At 45.1% G+C, this 21674-nt stretch overlaps 1 protein-coding gene and 1 pseudogene across 1 annotated transcript in view; both read left to right on the forward strand.

The window, feature by feature from the left end:
- Adgre1 (adhesion G protein-coupled receptor E1) overlaps positions 1 to 21674 on the forward strand; it is a 50960-nt gene that overhangs the window by 9214 nt on the left and 20072 nt on the right. Inside the window, exons 3-11 of the mRNA XM_036170485.1 lie at positions 4816 to 4962; positions 6385 to 6540; positions 6625 to 6744; positions 7719 to 7865; positions 9104 to 9253; positions 11459 to 11599; positions 11687 to 11833; positions 14222 to 14310; positions 21100 to 21183. Coding sequence (XP_036026378.1) covers positions 4816 to 4962; positions 6385 to 6540; positions 6625 to 6744; positions 7719 to 7865; positions 9104 to 9253; positions 11459 to 11599; positions 11687 to 11833; positions 14222 to 14310; positions 21100 to 21183 — 1181 coding nt within the window. The remainder of the gene's footprint in view (positions 1 to 4815; positions 4963 to 6384; positions 6541 to 6624; positions 6745 to 7718; positions 7866 to 9103; positions 9254 to 11458; positions 11600 to 11686; positions 11834 to 14221; positions 14311 to 21099; positions 21184 to 21674) is intronic.
- On the forward strand, positions 15627 to 17596 carry LOC118571582 (annotated as a pseudogene).

Raw genomic sequence — 21674 nt, forward strand, 5'->3', positions numbered from 1 at the left:
ACACACTTTCGCAACCAGTGTTAGTTCATCTCTTAACAATAAAGATCCACGTGCTCTATTGGCTGTGGGTCCTAATAGGAAGTATAGGGACCAGAAAACAAAGGCTCATGGAAGAGTTGAAATATTACAGTCTTTCACATCCCCGATTTGAACCGTGTCTGCCTTCCAAAACTTGAATTTGACCAAGTAGCTATTGCTTCTACTGTGGTACACTTTCAGCTTATCAAAACTTAACATTTTATTAGATTTTTATTGACTTGTGTCTGCACATGCACACATGTAGCACATGTGCAAAGGTCAGAAGGCAGCCCAGGAGGGTGGATTCTCTGCCTCCACCACGTGGGTCCTGGGATGGAATTTGGGTAATAAGGTTTGGGGGAAGCACATTCACCTAATGAGACATTTATTTATTTATGATTTAGTTCTGTGAGACTTTCTCATGTCCAAACAATGAAACATCATTTCCACCCACTTCTCCTTAACCCACCCTCCTAACTTCAGCTGCTCTCTCTTTTAAAAAAATGACCCACTGCATACAGTGAAGGTCTCTGGTAGTCCAATCAGGCCGGGAGCTCACTATGCAGTCATTGTTTTAAATGTATGTTTTGAACGCTCCTGTCTCCACCTCACAGGTCCTGGAATGACAGGAGTGAGCCATCATACCCTCCTCACATTTATTTTCCTTGGAGAATTATTTATGTCCTTAAAAAAGGTATCACCTGCTTCTTGAGATGGGAGTATTGAAGCTGCCCAGATGAAACGGTAGAGACAGGAGGCTAGCGTAACAGCAGGGTAGCATAGTATCATAGCTTAGGAGGACGGCACGTGCAGAGGGCCCAGGGCTGCGGAGACTTTGGCTTTTAGGTCAAGGCAGGCTGTGAGCTGGAGGGGTTGTCAGATGACCAGCCTCCTAGGACAAGGTTCTTATCCTGGTTTTTGGAAGGACTTGAAGTTTGAGAGATTTAGGATAGAGGGTCCCAAAAGAAAAAAAAAAGATAGAAGGTCCCAGAAGTGTGCAATGTGGCCACTGCAGAGAAAGAGGAAGCTGGAGAGAGATCTGAGGCCCTGTGTGTGGTGGGAAACACTGGGTAGACTGCAGGCCCAAGAAGAGGCTCTGAGTCAGTGTGACAGGAACGCAAGGGAGAAATGTGGGGCAGTGGTAATCTGTCTTCGGGACATAGGGCTGTGGTAATCTGTCTTTGGGGCATAGGACACTTCCCAGGGTTTCCACCTTCCCATTTGATGTCTGTACCATCACTGCTTGTCAATGCTTTCTTTTGTTAGCACATAGAGTCATATGTAGTAATAGGTTTTGCTATGGCATTTTCTTACATGTATATTCACCCCAAATGCCTTGTCTTGTGCCCCACCCCCTACTTCCACAGATATCTCTCTTCCCAACTGAAAATATAAACAGTATTCCTATACAAATGATGTAGATACTGAGAAAGAAATCAAGGAACAAAATCCACTCACAATAGCTCCAAACCAAACCAAGTCAAACAGGACATGCCCATGTGCACAGACACATACACATATGCCCACACATACACATGCACACACACAGACACACATATGCACACAGATACACAGACATACATATATAGATACACATATGCACACACATACATGCACACAAAAACACATAAACAGATGCACACATACATACACACACAAACAAATATGGACACATACACATGCACACACACATAGATACATACAACAGGAATGCAAACACACACATACACACATGTGCACAAACATATAGACACAGGCATACACATATACACACAGACACACATAGTCACACAAACAGACACACACACACAGACACATGCACACATACATAGACAGACAGACAGACACACACACGCATATACACACAGACCACACCTGGGGATAAATCTAACCAACAAGGGAACAGAGTCTACCCTGACAGTTATAAAACACCAAAGCAGGAAACCGAGGCTGTCATTCCATAGTGGGAAGCGTGACCCGCTCCTGGACGGGCCTTTTGTGTTCACGGTAGGAAGAGTGAACAGAGTGACCGTCCCACTAAATGCAACACACCCAGCCAATGCAATCCCCATGAACACACCAACAGAAATAGAACAAAAACCTTAAAATCTGTACGACACGCCTGGAGAGCCAAGGGCAATTCAGACTAGGGGACAGCACTGGCGGTGTCCCCTTCCTGATTCCACGCTATCCCACAGAGCTGCAGTTAGACACACAGCACGGTTCTGGCACAAGAGCCGGCTCATGCCAATGTCTGCGTCCATTCCATCCACCACCCATATCAGCATCCCGTTCGAAGCATACCCAGAATCCCAGGCTCTTCCTGTTCCTGTCTGGATTATACTGAACATTCCACTCACAGGCACAGGGCAATTGCTCCACCCCTGACCATCCTGCTTCTGAGTCTCCAAAGCTAATGGTCCCAGCAGTTGCTGGAAGGGTTGTTAAAATCATCATCATGCTTCCTCTACCCGAATCCCTGCCACGGCTCCCATTGCTCATCTCATTAACTGCTTCTCTCTGCTGTGCCCTTACACACAGCAAGAAGCAGCCTGAGGGAGGAAGAATTGATTGGGCTCCTGGCTTGAAGACAGACAGTCTGTTAATGCAGGGAAAGGTGGGGTGGCAGCTGTTCACACATCTGTGGTAAGGAAGCAGAATGAGGTGGGTGATGGCACTCATGACCCTGTGTCTTGGCTCGGTCTCTGTCCCCAGCTGATGAGGTGCCAACCCACTTCAGGAGGTGTCTCTTCCTGGAAGTGTATCACAGACTCATGCAGAGATGTGTCTCCCAGGTGACTCTGAATTCAGCCAAACTGACGAAGATGAGTCACCACACTCATTTATACATGAAAACATCAGAATCATACAACAACCTAGGAGGCCCTGCGTGATTGGACTGTGGGTCTCCTCTGCTCTTCCTCTTTTCCTCACTAATTCTCGCCTCAAATTACTGACCTCCTTGCTATCTGTAGGATCAGGAATGGATTTGCTGCAGCGCCTTTACATTTATTATATTTACTTATATGTCTCCATAACTCATCTTTAAAAGAAATATTATTACTGTATTATCTATCTATCTATCTATCTATCTATCTATCTATCTATCTATCTATCTATCTATATCTGTCTGTCTGTCTATCTATCTATCATCTTTATTTGCATGTACACAGTGCAGAAGACAGTGTGAAGAGAGTCTATTCTCTCCTTCTATCATGTGGATCTTGGGGATTGAACTTAAGTCATCAGGACTGGCCCAAGCACCTTTACCCACTGGGCCCTCTTGTTGACCCAAACCCCATAAGTCTTTTGTTCATTCCTTTGAGGATTTTGATAAATGTCACACTCGGAAGGAAGCCCTGTATGGGAGTCCTTCTAAAAAAATTATGCCTGCTCCCACCTTTCAATTCTCTCCTCTCTAGTTCTCTTCATTTTTAGTATGATCTTTGCTCACCATCTGACATGGTATAAAGTTTAATTTTTTCATTCTTTACATCCTTTGCAAAGCCTCTCTCCTCATGCCCCAATTTCTTGGCATGGTGCCTATGGGTGAAACAAATCACTTTCTGATTGGCTGTGAGGCCTGCTCCATGGCAGGGATTCCATGCCTGATACTGTGAACTGAGTCAAAAGACTGAGAGACCTAAGGGGGAATCAACTGGTGTTGTTTTGATAAATGGTCACACTATCGATTTTCATTTATATTTGTAGGTTTGTGGTCTCAGACTTGGTCAGGGGCTCATGGGTCTTGCAGACACTCACCACTAGCCAAAGTCCCGAGAATAAGTGATGTGAGCATCTACCACAGACTCAGGAAATCAAAACACCTTCCACATCGGATTCATACGGTTATATGAGTGATCCTCAGTTGAGCTGCCTGAGTGTGGTTTGGGGATAGTTTCTTTGGCCTGTGGCCAGTGCCCTATCTGGGGTCAGAGTAGAGGTTTATTTCTTTCTCCTCAGGAAGTCACACTACAGAAACTCACCTTGACATTCCACTCTTGGCCCTTAAAGTTGGGGTGCCGTCTTTGGGCAGTGGCAACACCTTTCCTTGATGGCAGTTGCAGACAGAGTTCTCTAATTTCATCCTCCATCCTGACATTTCTTTTCTGCTTGGTGGTGTCTGTTCATGGTTCCCACTATGGTTCAAAAATTTGAGTCATGGCTTTCAGTTGCTTTTCTCTCAATGTGTCTGTTTATTTTGTTTACAGCCCCCTTCCCCAGGAACTCCAGCTTTGTTCACTGGACTATGTTTCAGACTCCCATCTCCTGAGTCACCTTTATCTTCTATGTTGGGTTTCTCCTCTTTCCATTCAGGGTCAGTCTCCTCGTTTCGTTCCTCTGCTCGCTGGCACTACCTTTGAGGTCGTGGATCATTCTGTTAGCACAGTTTCAAGATCTTCACTTGGCCTTTGACTCATGTCAGCCTTGATGGTGTGAGTAGCCTAGCAGTCATGGTCTTTGGAGGAATGGCGTCACCTGGCTTCTTCCCATTCCCGGCTTCCATTGTCATTCACTCTTGTGCTGGTTTGGACATCTCTTCTGCTTTTTGAGACACCTACTCTGGAGGACTCAACCCAGGGACAAACGTGCTGGTCTCCAGGCCGTTCTTATAAAGACCAGTTACTCCATCCATTTACCTTCATCTCTCACATCCACAAGACCACTCTCTGGAGAAGATCACCCTGACAGGCAGTAGACTCTAGGACGTGGCTCCTTTGTTCCTTTATGTGACTTGTTGGAAGCCCTACTGTAGTGCTTTATACACATCCACGCTCTTCTTTCCATGCTACCTAGGTGTAAATGAATGTGAAGACACTACCATGTGCCCAGCTTATGCTACCTGCACTGACACCAAGGACAGTTATTTCTGCACCTGTAAACGAGGCTTCCTGTCCAGCAATGGACAACACAACTTCAAGGGCCCAGGAGTGCAGTGTCAAGGTGAGTTTATGTCGTGTGACTTTCTGGGGAGGCGTGAATGAGCACCTGCTCTTACCTCATGTAGGGTGCTGGCCACAGGCCAAAGAAATTATCCCCACCCCACACCATGCTCAGGCAGCTCAGTTGTTTATTGCCCATATAACCATGGGGAGGGGCCTTGTGAATTTGATGTGGAAGGTGTCTTGACTTCCTGAGTCATGGGAACCCCCTCGTCCCTGGGAGGGAGTGCTTCAGTTCAGAAGAAATCACTCCCCAAGCATTCACATTCCATCAAAGCCTTCCAGTGTTTGGTAGCCAGGCTCATGCTGGCTGGGTGTAGTTACTCCTGATTGCTACCACATGACCCCAATTCCTCCTTTCCCAGCACCTTTCCTTTGTATCTATCCATTGGTACAAACACATATGTAAAAACTTTCCCTTTTCTCTCCCTCACATCCTCCCTCCTTTCCCATTTTCATCTATACACCCATTCATACCTTTGCCTATCCATCCACCTGTGGTTGATATAATGCACCCCAATAAACTTATCTGGGGGTCAGAGAACAGAATAGCCACTATATTAAACATAGAGGTCAGGCAGTGATAGCACACACCTTTAATCCTAGCATTCAGGAGGCAGAGATCCATCTGGATCTCTGTGAGTTCAAAGCTACACTAGAAACCTCCAGGCATAGTGACACAGGTCTTTAACCCCAGGAAGCGATGGCAGGAAGCAGAAAGGTATATAAGGTGTGAGGACCAGGAACTAGAGTCTTGTTAAGCTTTTAGGCTTTTAGCAGCAGTTCAGCTGAGATCCATTCGGATGAGGACTCAGAGACTTTCAGGAAATAAGATCAGCTGAGGAATTGGCAAGGTGAGGTTAGGTGTGGCTTGTTCTGGCTCTCTGATCTCCCAGCATTCACCTCAATACCTGGTTCCAGGTTTGTTTTTATTAATAAGACCTTTTAAGATTGGTGCTGCATCCACCCATCCATCTCTCTATCTGTATGCCCATCCATTATGCCCCTCAGTTCATCCGTCTGGCCATACATAGGAAAGCTGTCTACACTCAACTCCCTCCTTGCTTCACTCTCTCTCCCTTTCTTCTTCCTTCTGTTTCTACTTACCTGTCCACCCATCTGTCTGCACACAGGGATGCTTATCTTCCCACGCCCCTCTCTCCTTCCCCCCATGTACTTTTCCCCTGCAAAAGTTCACAGGTGGCTGTGCTTCAAGACTGAGTATCTCAAGAGGACAAGGTGGGGTGTTTGACTTAGCAACCCACTTTTATGAACTGGGAACCCAAGTTTAAGACTGCTCAGGTTTAAATAGAGAGACCCTAGACCTCACCAAAGTCACCAGATGATGAACACATAGATGGAGGTCCAACCGTTACCTGTAGGGTGAGAGCAGTTTGTCACTGCAGCCCTTTTGTTTGCTCAGATGTTAACGAATGTCTTCAGAGCGACTCACCTTGCGGTCCTAACTCCATCTGCACCAACATCCCAGGGCGAGCCCGCTGCAGCTGTCTTAGTGGCTTCTCCCCTCCCACGGGGGAGAGCTGGATCTTGGGAAGCCCAGGTCATTTTCTCTGCACAGGTAACATTCTTCAGGCTCTCTGTGGTGGGTCTTCAGTGGTCAGCACAGGATTCTTTTCACTCACTCTCTTCCTCTGCCCGGCAGATGTTGATGAGTGTCTGACGGCTGGGATCTGCCCTAATTATTCCAACTGTTCTAACTCTGTGGGAAACTACAGCTGCATCTGCCAACCTGGTTTCACTTGGAATGGCCTTGCTTGTGAAGGTTTGTGGCACCTGGTCCTTGTCATTTCTCATATGGTTTTGTTTGTGCTGAGGACAGAACCCAAGGCTTTGCAGCTGCCGGGCTGGGTCACTCATCTACACTCCTGTTCTTTTTAAATTTAACCATTCACAAATCCTTCTGCCACTCCCTTCTTCTTTCCAACAGATCTCTCCCCTACTTTCATGCCTTTGATGTGGCCCTGTTGTGCTTGAATGTGTTTGATGTGACCAAGGAAAACTTAACAGTGTCTGTACCACTAAGGAAATCTCCCTTCCTACCATCTCCAGTAACCATAGCTGCTCAGGGAGGGGTGGGGCCTCAGGAGTAGCCACAACTGTTGTGAGTTCATGTACACAACAGTTCTGTCACGTGCAGAAGATGCAGTATCTCACAGCACCCCTCCCCATCCTCTGGCTCTAACATTCCTTCTGTCCATTTTCCATGCACACTCCCATTCTTTACATTAACCTGGGCCTCATTCATGTGGAAATGCCAGTCAGTCCCAGAGAAAGAACAGAGGCAATCAGGCTTCTTGTGGCCCAAAGTTTGGAACTGACACTCATCACTTGTGCATATTGGCCAATACAAGTAATAGGACAAGATGGATTCAAGAAGGTGGGGAATAAAGCGTCATTTTCCTCATGGGAGTAGTGGAGAAACCACATGGCATGTTATCCACACCCCAAAATGTGGTTATAGGAGGCACAAAGGATTATGGCTATTTTTGTGAATGTTGATAATTATGTTTTTAAACTGTGCAACATTTCTGCTTACATTCTATTTGCTAGGATTTATTTTTATGTGTATGTGTAGCTTCAAGGGAGGCTGAGAAACACACCTCTCAGTGACCAGGAAGAAAGAGAGAACACATGTATTGGAGAGTCTGCATTTTGTCTGCTACCAGTTAGCATACAGCACATTCACTTCTTAACCCCCCTCTTAAATTCTCCTGCATTTTATCCCCAACTCATCAGATAAGGATGAATGTTCTGAACACAATGCTTGCCCAGAACATGCAACATTCCACAACACTCTTGGAAGTTATCACTGTACATGTGACTCAGGATTTGAATTTAGTGGTGGACGGTCAACGTTCCAGGGCCTGGAAGAATCCTGTGAAGGTAGGTGATTTCTTTATTCTTCTTCTCCTCCTCTTTCTCCTCCCTCCTCTTCCCCCTCCCCCCTCCCTCCCCCCTTCTTTCCTTCCTTCCTGAGTATGGGCATGTGTACATCACAGTGCTTATGTGGAGGTCAGAGAACAGTTTTTGGGAGTCAGCTCTTGACTTCCACCTTATAGAGACAGGGTCTCTCTTGTTTCTGCTGCTGCACTGCATTACCTCTACCAAGATCAGTTAACTCCTTCCCCTGCGCTGTATGTAATAACCTCAGTGAGGTTCTGGATTTCATCAGAGGGAAGACAGCCCACCTGACCTCGACTTTTCTGTACATGTGTCTATTCTTTTTTCATTCCTTCACTGCCTCAGCCAGATTTCCAGGACCTGCCAGTGCTGGATGCGACACACACCCATGTGCATGAGCATGAATATGTGCATGCCCTGGCTTGTGTGTGTGTGTGTGTGTGTGTGTGTGTGTGTGTGTGTGTAAGTTACAGGATAACTTCTGGTGTCAGTCCTTGCCTCCCACCTTGCTGGAGACAGGGTCTCTTGGCTGTTCACTGCAAAATGCACCAGGGCTGCCTGGCCCATGGGCTTCTGAGGATTCTGTCTCTGCCTTTGACCTCACTGCAGGAGTGTTGGGTTTAAACATGTACCGCTACATCTAGCTGTACATGGCTTCAGGTCCTCACAATCCCACAATGTATTAGTTACTTTTCTGTTCCTGGAAAAAAACACCCCAACCAAAGACATCTTAAGGAAGAGAGAGTTAATTTGGGCTTATGTGTCCAGATGCATGAGTTCATCATGGTGGGAAGGTATGGCAAAGGGTGAGAGGCATGTCCAGGGGTGGGAGGCATGTTCAGGGATGGGGTGCATGGCAGCAGAAACAGGAAGCTGAGAGATCACATCTCACCCGCAAGCATCAAGCAGAGAGAGCAAATTGGAAATAGGGTGAAGTTATATACTCTCAAAGCCGCCCCCCCCCAAGTGACACACTTCCTCCAGCAAGACTTTAGCTCCTGAACCTCTCCAAACAGCACCATCAACTGGGGACCAAATGTCCAGATGCCAGAGCCTATGGGGTCATTCATATCCAAGCCATCACATTCCAACCCCTGGCCTCCACTGGCTTGTGGCCATATCATAATGCAAAGTGCATTTAGTCCCAGCCAGAGGTTTACATGCTAACAATTTCCTGGTTCAAATGTCATTATTTCCTCTGACTTTCACTTTTTATTTAGATGTGGATGAGTGCTCCAGGAACTCCACTCTTTGTGGCCCCACCTTGATTTGCGTCAACACCCTGGGGTTCTACAACTGCTCCTGCCCATCTGGATTCTCCTTGGCACTTTCCCAGATTCCTGCTCATCCAGTAGAGAGGAACTGTATAGGTAATCTCCTCAGCCATGTGGAGGACTTGTCAATGGGTCTTAAATGAATCTCGAGCATAGTGGCTTATAGCAATGACCATCTGTTCTTGCTAACAGTGGGCTAGTTTTTCTGTTTCATTTAGTGTCCTTAGGGCCTGTGCCTACAGTGGCAGGTAGGTCTTAATAGGTAGTCTCTGGCTGGGCACTCTACTGAGACATCCAGTTTCCACTGTGATACTTGGGCTTCCTCATAGCATAGCTTCTGTCTTCAAAAAAGGTGTGTTTCCAAGAGGAGGAATGCAGATTATGCCGGGTATTTGAGAGTCTGGGCTTGTGGATCTCAGAACACCACTAACACCTCATCTTGTTGGTTACTGTCAAAAACCAAACTAGAATCCCCAGGGGAAAAACTCTATGTCATTTGATTAGTTTTGTCAGCTTGACAATCTAGAACTGTCTTGGAAGAGAGTTTCAATGAGGAATCGTCTAGGTCAGGCTGATCTGTGGGTACGTGTTCTAGTTTCATTCTGTTGTTGTGACAAACACCATGACCAAAAGCAACTTTGGGAGGAAAGGGTTTATTTGGCTTAGACTTCCAGGTCACAATTTATCACTGAGGAAAGTCAGGGCAGGAACTTACAGGAACCATGGAAGAATACTACTTGCTAAGTCACTTTAAAGATTGCTCACAGGCTCATGCTTAGCTTTCTTATACAATTGAAGACCCCCTGTCCGGGGAATGGAGCCACTCACAGTGGACTTGGTTCCATCAATGAAGACAATGAAGGCAATTCCTCACAGACATGTCTACAGACCAATCTGATGAATATAATTAATGAAGATTTCCTTTTAGGTGTTTCTAAGCCGTGTCAAGTTGGTGGTTAATGCTAATTAGAACATGCATGTCTGTGGAGGGTTGTCATGACTATGTGAACTGATGTGAGGTGGTCCTCCTGTCATGGATGATGCCATTCTCTATGTCCTGGATTACTTGAGAGTGGAGAAAGTGAGCTGAACGCCGAGCATTCATGCCTTTGGCTCTCTTTGCTCTTGACTGTGGACATGACCAGTTGTTTTAAGTTCCTGCCTTGATTTTTCTGCAGTGATGAAATGATAGACCTAATAATGCTTTCTCCCATAAATTTTGTTTTTCCAGGGTACTTTGTTAAAGTAACTGGCAAAAAACACTAGGATGGGGAGCCGTGTGTGTGTTCAGGAAGTGGAAGGGTAGAGAGCAGCCATCTTTGATATATCTACCATACAATGGAGCCTAGTGTTCATTCTCCAGTCTCCATGAGGGAAATGTTTTTTTTTTTTTATATTGACTTAAAATATTCTATTTCTCATGATCTTTGATGATGGTATTGTTATAAGAAACACAATAAAAGTGGAAAAAGTTAAAGAGACCTTAGAGTTAAATAAATTTGGCTTTGTTGGTTCCCATGAAGCCATTCAGGATCCTTATCAAGACCAAAAGGAAATGTGGGCAGATAAGACCATTTCTGCCAGTGTGACAAATGTCTGAGGAAAATAGCTTTGGTAAGAAGGTTAGTTAAGCTAATGCTTATTGGCCAACTCAGTTTTGTTTTCTTTTCCGTTTTCTTATTTCTTTTTTTTTTTGGTGTATGCAACTCTGTGTGTGTGTGTTTGTGCAGATGTGTGTCCATGTAGTATATGCATATATACATAAGTAGGCCAGAGGTGAATGCCAGGTGCCATTTTTCAGGGTCCATCCACCCCGCCTGTGCTCCCTACTATTATATGTGAGATAATCAACTTTAATTGTCAACTTGGCACAAGCTAGAATATTCTGGGCTGAGAGCCTCAATGAAGGATTGTCTATGGGGGACTGTCTTGATTACTTATTAACTAATGTGGAAAGACCCAGCCCACTGTGGCTGGCAGCATTCCCCAGGCTAGGGGTTCTGAATTGCATGTAGTAAAAGCCAGGGACATACATTCATTCTCTGCTTTTGACCGTGGATATGACCGGCTGCTTCAAGTTCATTCCTTGACTTCCCCACGATAATGGCTGCCAGCTGGCGTTTGTGAGCTAAAGTAAACCCTTTCTTCCCTAAACTGCTTTCTGCCAGGGTATTTATCTCGGTAACAGAAGTGAAACCAGGGGAACCGGCTGCTGGGGGTCAATCTGAGGTCTTTATACTTGTATTGCAAGCTCTCTGCCCACTGAGTCATTGTCCCCCACACTCATTCTCCACTGTGCAGATATCAATGAGTGTGATGCCGTGTGCCCTTCCAACTCCTCCTGTACTAACACTCCTGGGAGCTACTTCTGCACTTGCCACCGTGGCTTTGCACCGAGCAATGGGCAAGTGAATTTCACAGACCCAGAAGTGGCGTGTGAAGGTGAGCAGAGGATTTCCCAGATGGCCTGGGGTATACACTGCTCCCTGTTTTTCTAAATTTCTTTATATAATTTGAATTTTATTGCAGATACTGATGAATGCACCCAAGATCCATCACCATGTGGACGAAATTCTGTCTGCACCAATGTTCCAGGCTCCTACATCTGCACTTGCCTTTCCAGCTTCCGACCAGATCCAGAAGGCTCCCAGGCACATGGCAACTTTAGCTGCAAAAGTAATGTTTTGTTGCATTGGCAAGGGGAGCTGTGTCTTGGCTTTGCTCGTAAAACCTTCTTTCTCTTCCAGTAACTGGGTTCTCTGCTTACTTTCATTTCATGCGTGCATTATTTTCCTTCCTATTCACTCCTCTGAGGACTCATTGGTACACTCAATAACAAGTTACTGAGTGGAATTTGGATCAACTAAGCTTTTGTTGAGACAGAGTCTCCTGTAGTTCAGTTTAGCCTCAAGCTCACTGCTGGGCTTGAACCCCATTTCTCATCCCTCCATCTACTAACTCCTGGGATCGTAGGTGTTCAGAACCACATGCAGTTTGAAATATAAACTTGAAAGAGTTGAGGCCACATTGTCACAGGTATGTGCAAAGGTCCTGCGGTTCACACAGAGTAGCTTTAGATGTAAACTGAAACCATGGGTGGAGTTCCATCTCTCTGGTGCTTTCGTGTCTTGTGAAAGCATTTAGTTTTGTTCTCTCAAGAACAACAAAAGGTTAAATGTTTTAAGTAATAGATATTAAAAGGTCTTTGGCTGAGTTACAGTACTGAGCATGAACGGAGCTCACGAGCCTAGCCTCACTGAGGGTAGTTGCTAGCTGCCGAGGGAGGGCCAGTTTTCTTTAAGGGTGTGGTCCTGTGTATTGGTCACTTTCCTGTTGCCATGATGAAACATCATGACCAAGGCAACTTTTTGTTTTTGTTTTTGTTTTGGTTTTTCGAGACAGGGCTTCTCTGTGTAGCTTTGTGCCTTTCCTGGAACTCGCTTTGTAGACCAGGCTGGCCTTGAACTCACAGAGATCCGCCTGCCTCTGCCTCCTGAATGCTGGGATTAAAGGCATGTGCCACCACCACCAAGCCCCAAGGCAACTTTTACAAGAAAGAGTTTCTTTGGATTATGTGTGGTTCCAGAGCATTAGAGTTCATGATGGTGGAGAGTGACTGAGGACCCAGTGCCACCTTTGACTTCCACATGCACGGGCATATATACATCCATGACAATGTTCACACACATGTACACCACCCACCCTCACTAAAATAAACAGAATGTATGTGGCTTCAGCAGCTGCAACAAAGCACAATAGCAGCACGAATTTATCTTTTCCACCACAGGGTTGAGGGCATCACAGTGCCGTTCTGTCTCCCACATGCCCCTTCCCTATTTCATTTTCTCTCTATCTTCCTCACAAAGAACCATCTAGAAATATGTGTTTATTATACCTCTTCTTTCCCACCGTTATTATTATTTTTATTTATGGTGCCTAACACAATATAAACACTATGTTAGTTCCAAGGAAATAGTGAGAAGAGCATCATTTAGATGCAAACCCTTCCTCTCTCCCCTCCTCCTCTTCCTCCCTTTCCCATCTCTTCTTCCTCCTCTTCCTCTCCCCTCCCCTCCTTCCCTCTTCTCCACTATTTTCTTCTTCTCTCCTTCCATCTCCTCTCAGATCTCATGTGCTTTGTTACTCTTTACAACCTACTCTTTAAATCCCCTCCAAACTTCCTGTCCCCCCCCACTTACACCCACTTGAACATATTTAACCTGTGGGAATCAGGACCTGTGCATGAGTGACAATACGTAGTGTTTGTCTTTCTAAGTCTCTGTTACCATAAGATTACTTTTTCCAGTTCCATTCACTTTCTTAGAAATTTCACATGGCTGAATAATATTCCACTGTATATATCTACCACAATTACCCACTTACCTGTTGATGGACAGCTGGGCTGCTGCTATCTCTTCCTGGTAATAGTCTTCTTCTTGAAAAAAAACATTCTGCCTTCAGGCATGCACCAGAGCTTGCTTACCTTTGCCTTAGAGTTTTGTAACAATGATATCTTAATTTCTTGTCACTGTAAAAAATAACTTGACAAAACCATCCCAAGGGAGAAAGGGTTTATTCTGCTCTTGGTTCAAGGCACAATCCATTATAGTGGGGAAACTGAAGCACCTGGTCACATCACATCCACGGAGAGCTGTGCATGCTGCGGTTGCTTGATTTTTCTCATTCTGTACAGTCCAGGCTCTCCTGTCCAGAGAATGGTCCTGCCCACAATTATGATGTGTCTTTCCATGCCAGTTAGCCTAATTAAGATGATCTGCCACAGGCACTCCCAGAGACCTATCTCCCAGGTGATCCTGTTGAGATGATAGTTGACACGGAATGGTCACTGCAGCATTGGGCATTGTACTCTGCATACTGGCTTGCTCCCTTTAAACCTGTGCCATGCCCTCAGAGATTCCTAACCTGCTGTGTAGCTGCAATCTAGTCCTAGTCACTGCTGTGTGTTATGGCTGAGTGGATGTTATGCCCAAAGGACACAGAATCAGCTTTTCCTTGTAGTCACACCTCACTGTTTGCTGTGGTTGATTTTTTTCTCCCTCCCAGGGATCCCCTTCAAGTGTAAGGAAGACTTGATACCCAACAGTGAGCAGATTCATCAGTGCCTAGCAGGGCAAGCCAGGGATCTTGACTATGTAAGTTTTATAACATAATTGTTTTTCTTTATTATTGAGTGTTTCATGCATACTATTAAATATGATAATAATCACCCCAACTTTTCTCTAACCCCTAACCTCCCTCAACTTAGCTCTCTTCTAACTCCATGTCCTGTTTTTCTTTGATGACCCACTAAATTCAGCCACTGGTGACCATACATGCATGGGTATAGGACATTCACTGGAGCATGGGACCCACCAGATGCCACACCCTTAAGAAAAAATGATTCTCATTCTCCCAGAAGCTCTCACTGCCAAGAGCTTTTCAGTGAGGGGGGCTGGAGACCACCTTTCCAATCTCTGCCTAGAATTTTGTCTGGCTTGTTCTTATGTAGACACCCACAGCTGCTATGTGTTCATGGGTACTATTGCCTCAACTTGTCCAGAAGATAACATCTCACTGCCTCCCTCCCTCCCTGCTCTTACTTTCCTTCCACTTCTTGGTTCACCATGTTCCTCAAGCCTCGGTGGTGTGTGTGAGTGTGTGTGTGTGAGAGTGTGTGTGCGCGTGTGTGCACGTGTGTGTGAGTGTGTGTGTGAGTGTGTGTGAGTGTGTGTGTGCACGTGCGTGTGTGTATGTATGTGTGAGTGTGTGTGAGTGTGTGTGCATGTGTGTGTGCACGTGCGTGTGTGTATGTGTGCGTGTGTGTGTGTGTGTGTGTGAGTGTGTGTGAGTGTGTGCATGTGTGTGTGTGTGTCTTTGATGCCCCTTTTAGGGTTGGGTGCATATTCTTACTGAATATGTAATTGCTGTTGAACATTCTTACTCTTGATATTTTCCAAGAAGCCACATAGGTTAGAAATTGCTTCAGCAATCTTAACAAAATAAATCCAATAGCAAAATAGCAAAACCCACAGTGGCGGTATTGTTTTTAAAAGTAGAAACTATTCCTTTCTTCACATAAGACTCCCTCTCTGTGGCCCAAAATGACTGCTACAGCTCCTGCCATCAGATCTGTATTGTAGGTAGTGGAGAGAGGACAAGAAAAGGTTAAAATCACCTTGCTACCTGTGGCGGGTGAGAAAAATGGCCCTGGGGCCATGAGGGTGAGAGAACTAGCACTGCCCCTCACCAGCTGCAGCACACCAAGAGTGGGCCCTGCACCCCACCTGGACAGCACACTAGAGCTGTTGTTGGGGGCTCAAATGAGCCATCCCTGAGAGCGTGAGAGGGGGAGAGCTGACCCTGAGCCCTCCTCCTATTCCCCCTCCAGCAATTGGGAGAGAGGACCTGCACCTTGCCTGGGCAAAGAAGTAGAGCTAGCCCTGGTCATGGGAATGTGAGGGACCCAGATATGAGGACCCAAGAGCAGGAGAACTGGCCCCACTCCTTGCTGCAGGCTGCATTGGGCAAGCTAGTCTAGGCAGTACTGGAGAGCTCACCTGGGAAGTGATAGTGAGAGACAGCTAGCAGCTGACCAACACAGCTACCACCCAGGCCTGGAACCAGGGCAACGAGTTGGCCCATCCCAACACCCACTGATTCTATGAACTGTTAGAACATGTGAAGGGGGTGAATGTACAGGTAAAAACTTTAGAATCTCCACAACACAGGACAACAACAGGTTATCTAAGAGGAGCCCCAGTGGAAGCCCACTATTGGTGCTATAGCAGAAGCCAGAGGCCTTGAGCCAGACCAATGACTCATGGCAATGAACACTTGCAAGTAAAGATGAATAGACTAAAGGGTGAACTGTGCTACTCAACAGGCCATACTACAGCTTCCATGACTAGATTTTTTTCATTCCTTTGTTTTCTTTGGGTTTTGATCTTTCTTTAAGTTTGACTTCAATTTGGCGGTGAGGTTGCAAGGGCAGAGGGTAGATATGAGGAGATGGGGGGATAAGTAGGATCAGAAAGTATGATGTGAAATCCACAAAGGATCAAGAAAAGTTAAAGAAGACTATGGCTTGGATAAGAAGGTTGGAGCTGAAAGGAACGTGCTGATTTTTGCCTTGGAGGTGGTGCTTTTGATGTGTCGATCCTCACTATTGAAGATGGAACTTTTGAAGTCAAATCAATAGCTGGAGACACCCACTTGGGTGAAAAAGACTTTGATAACTGAATAGTCAACAGTTTCATTGCTGAGTTTAAATAAATGCATAAGAAGGACTTCAGTGAGAACAAGAGAGCTGTCACGCTTCATATTACCTGTGAACAGGCTAAATGTACCCTCTCCTCCATCACCCAGGCTGGCATTGAGATTGTTTCTCTTTATGAGGGAATTGACTTTTATACCTCCATTACCTGTGCTAGATTTAAAGAACTGAACGCTGACCTGTTCTATGGCACTCTGGATCCTGTAGAAAAGGCTCTTCAAGATGCCAAACTAGCTAAGTCACAGATCCATGATACTGTCCTGGTGGGTGGCTCTACAAGAATCCCCAAGATTCAGAAGCTTCTGCAAGACTTCTTCAGTGGAAAAGAACAGAATAAGAGCATTAGCCCCGATGAAGCTGTTGCTTATGGTGCAGCTGCCCAGGCTGCCATTCTCTCTGGAGACAAGTCTGAGAATGTTCAGGGCTTGCTGCTCTTGAATGTCACCCCTCTTTCCCTTGGTATTAAAACTTCTGGTGGAGTCCTGACTGTCCTCATCAAGCACAATACTGCCGTTCCTACCAAGCAGATACAGACCTTCTCCATCTACTCTGACAAGCCAGGTATGCTCATTCAGGTGTATGAAGGTGACAGCGCCATGACCAAGGGTAACAACCCACTTGGACAACTTGAATTCATGGCATGCATCCAGCACCCTGTGGCATTCCTCAGACTGAAGTCATCTTGACATTGATGCCAGTGGCATCCTCAAAGTTTCTGCTGTAGATAAGAGCACAGAGAAGGGGAACAAATTTTGAGCACCACCAAGAGCCACTTGAGCAAGGAAGATGCTGAGTTCGTGACCCAGGAAATCAAGAAGTCCAATGCTGGAGATGACAAGCCAAGAGATAAGGTACCACCCAAGAGTTCACTGAAGCCCTGTGCATTTATCAGGAGACAGCAACATCTGAAGATAAGAAACTTCAAGGCAAGTTTAATAATGAAGACAAACAGAAGATTCTAGACTACCGATGAAATCACCAGTTGGGTGGATAAGAATCAGACCGCAGAGGAGGAAGAATTTGAACATTGGCAGAAAGAACTGGAGAAAGTCTGCAACCCCATCAATACCAAGCTATACCAGAGTGCTGGTGGCATGCCTGGAAGAATGCTTTCCCTGGCGGGGAGCTCCTCCATCTGGTGGTGCTTCTTCAGGGCCCACCAGTGAAGAAGCAGATTAAATCAGTCCAAGTAGAGGTGTGGCTTTGTCCCACAGGGAGATGTTTGGAAGACCCAAATTTAGCAAATTATGTGGCAGTTTTAAATTTAAGCTGCTACAGTAGATTACAGGGCATTCCCAGCAGAGCCTGAACATGGAACATTGCACTTTATAAGCACTGTATCCTAAATGGAAAATGAAAAGTCTAAAAAAATGATGTAAATTGTTACACTCACCAAAAAATAATCTTCCTAAGTATCATCTCTAGTCACATCTCATTGGCCCAAAATAATATTCAGCTAGTTGGGAAGACAGGGTATTTGTCTGACAAGACTCGAGGATTGTTTTTAAAGAAAAACAAGAGGCAGGGGAGCTGGAGGGTTGAGTCAGTGTGAAGAATGTGTCTGGTCTCACAGAAGACCTGAGTTATATTCCCTCTACCTACATCAGGTGGTCCACAACTGCCTATAACTCCACCTCAAAGATATATGGTGTCCTCTTTTGGCCTTCAAAGCTACCACACTTACATGGTACATGTGGGCATGTGTGCGTGTGTGTGCGTGCGTGTGCGCTTGTGTGTGTGTGTGTGTGTGTGTGTGTGTGTGTGTGTGCATATGCACACATATACAAAACAAACCCTTTACACTAATTTCAATTACATTTTCATGATGCTTAGGATTGGTCCAGGGCTTTGTGCCTGCTAGGCAGGTTATTTATTGTTGAGCTGCTTCCTAGGCCGAGCAATTGTTTAGAGATAAGTTTCATGATTTATTACCAGCAAATGCTTAATATATATATATATACACACACACACACACACACACACACACACACACACACTACTTATATATAGGGTGTAATGCTTATATTCTGGAGTTATGTAGACACTTTTCAGGCAAAGATGGGTTGTGAGTGAAGAACCTGACCTATTAGACTCACTGTGACCAGTAAAAGACTTCATATCCACCTTCAGAAACTGTCAGCATTAATGTGAGTTTACACATCATCTGTGGGACCTCCACACACCTTGGAATACTGTTTTTGTGATTTGTTGTGGTAGAATGCACACAATAAATAACCTGTTCATCTTGGTTACTTGTTTCGTTGCTGTGATAAAATACTGTGACAAAAGTGATGTAAGGAAAGAAGGGCTCACAGGGTGAGGATGCAGTCCATCATGATGAGGAGGGCCTGGTAGCCAGATCTGGAGGCAGCTGGTCACACTGTATCCAAAGCCAGGAAGCAGAGACCGGTGAATGTTAGTGCTCAGCTCACTCTCTCCTGTATATGTACAGTTCAGAATCCTAACCAAGGGCATGGTGCCACCCACAGTAGGCAAGTTTTCTCACCCCAATTAATCTAATTAAGATATCACCCCACATGGGATTGGAGAGATGGCTCAGAAATTAATAGCACTGCCTGCTCTTCCAGAGGACCCACGTTCAAATCCCAGCAACCACATGGTGGTTTACAACCAACCATTTGTAACTCCAGTTCAACACCTTCTCTGTCCTCCACAGCTACACAGGCAATCAAAACACTAATACACATAAAATGGTAAATTTTAAAAAAGAGAGAGTGTAGAGGGTAGCCATAGCTCAGTTGATAGAGCATGAGACTCTTAATCTCAGGGTCATGGGTTTGAGCCCCATGTTGGGTGCCAAGAGATCCCTCTCATTTGGAACCTGGGTCTTCAGCATCCACTCTCAGCCCTGCCTTGTAGGCGTGACCATTACCAAAGCCTCAGTGGGGGTTGGAATTTCCAGGCCAATGCTGGAATGGCTACCCAATACAAGAGAGAAAAAAGGAATCCCCTACAGACATACCCAAAGTGTGTCTCCCAGGGGATTGTAGATTTCATCAAGTTGACAATTAAGATTGGCCATCATATCACCATCTTAAAGTGTACAGTTGAGTGGTTTGCGGTGGATTTACAGTGTCAAGAAAAAAATCATTAGTATCTTGTGCTGGACCTTCATCATTCCCAATGGAGCCTCCACACCCACTAAACAGGAGCTGCTACACTACTCTCTGAGGCCCCAGGAACACTAATAAGCTCTCTTTGTATGAATCTTTGTATTCTGGGCATTTTCTGTAGCCAAGACAATTCCTTGGGGTCACATGATGAGTTTTTATCCTCTGAGAACCTGTGTACTGAGTTCCATAACAGCTGTACCTATCTGTACTTCCACCAGCAATGCACAAAGCTGTTTCCCAGCATTTGTTGTCATTTTATTGTATCATTTTATTGAGAATTTCATACATATGTTTTGATTAAATCCACTCACTCTAATTCCCCACCATATTTCCTCCCAACTTTATGTGCTCTCTGTAAACCCTTCATTGAGTCCACTCAATGCTGACATTGTCTTTTTTGAGGGTATCCTTCTGACTCAGATGAGATGAGATCTCAATGTTGTTTTGAAATGTATTTTCATTTATGGCCAGAATTGACCTTTTTTTTCATGTAACTCTTGGCTATTTGCAATTTTTTGAGAACTGACTCTTTGTTCATACATTTGTTTTATTAACCTGTGTGATGATTATGTATTTTTTGTTTTGTTTGTTTTTGAGAAAAGATTTCACTATGTAGCTCTAGGGTGCCTGGAATTTGACCAGACTGGCTTCAAAATCACATGTATCTGCCTGCCTCTGCCTCTCAAGTGCTAGGACTAGAGGTGTGCACCATACACATGTCTGACCTTGATGATTGATTTTAATTGTCATTTTGATCCAACCTAGAATCACCTGGGAACAGAGTCTCAATGAGGGACTGTCTACATTGTGTTGGTCTGTGGATATGTCTGTGGGGGATTGTCTTAATTAAATCAATTGGTATGGGAAGGCAGAGCCCATGGTGGGCAGCACATTCCTTAGGCAGGTCCTGAACTGTGTAAGTGGAGAAATAAAGCTGGGTATATAAGCAAGCAAGTGAGCAAATGTGTGCCTAGCTCCATGCTACTGACTGTGGATGAGCCGTTTCAGGTTCCTACCTTGAGTTCCCACAATGATGGACAGTAGCCTAGACCTGTAAACTGAAGCAAACCCTTTCTTCCCCAAGTTGCTTTTTGTCAAAGTATTGTATCTGAGCAACAGAAATTAGATAAATCTCCAAACCAATGAGTATATTGGGGCTGTTTCAACAGGGGTATACAGTGTGCCCTGATAAAATCAGTCTAGTTTAGCACTTTCTTTCTTCTTGCCCTCTGTTGATAGCAGGAGACTTCACCTCTCCTGGTTACTCTTTAACTAAATATTAGGCTGTTGTGAACTGTGGTCTCCCTGCTGGATGAGGTATGCCAGAACTCTCCAGAGCAAATGAGTCTGTTATCCACCATCCTTCTCAACTTCCGTCAGATGAAAACTTGATGGGATGAGCATTTATTTCCCTGAGAACCAAGACTCAGAAATTTGTAACACTCATATGTTGGGCTTTATTGCTCAATTTGTAGACTTTGTGATTCATAACAGACTGGTCAGGACTCATATGTGCTCTTTCTCCTGGGACATAGGCCTCCTTTTGCACACTTATGAACGCCACCTTCGGCATCCTGGATAACACCTGTGAAAACAAAAGCACCCCAGTGTCTCTACAGGTAACGGCAGCACCTTCTTCATCTATGTCTGTCTGTCTCTTCCCACCACTCTGAGCATGTGCAAACATGACTACATGAATGTGTGTGTATGTGCACACATGTGTGTATGTGCACGTGTGTGTAGGCCAGTCATTAACCTCAGGTATTGTCTTCAGCATCTCAGTATGGCTTCACCTTTTAGATTTTTCATTAGCATAGAGTATAACCAGGTCTTGTCCTGATATTTTCAGGGATGTGTGTCGTTCATTATTCCTTGTTTGTGTTTCCATCCCTTCCTGTCTGGTACCCATCTCTTCACCCCATTTACTTACCCCTGGATGATCATGCTCTGATTTCAAAACATATCACTCACTTTATTATTTATCTTGAGATTGTATTTTTTTTCAAAATGGAGTATATTTTATTTATTTTTTGGTAATTTCATACATGTAAACCACAGTTTCACACATGCAGACTGTCACACCTAGCCATTATGTGCCACGAGGAAGGAG

The sequence above is a fragment of the Onychomys torridus genome, chromosome 21 (genome assembly GCF_903995425.1).
Source record: "Onychomys torridus chromosome 21, mOncTor1.1, whole genome shotgun sequence".
In the NCBI taxonomy this organism is placed as follows: Eukaryota; Metazoa; Chordata; class Mammalia; order Rodentia; family Cricetidae; genus Onychomys; species Onychomys torridus.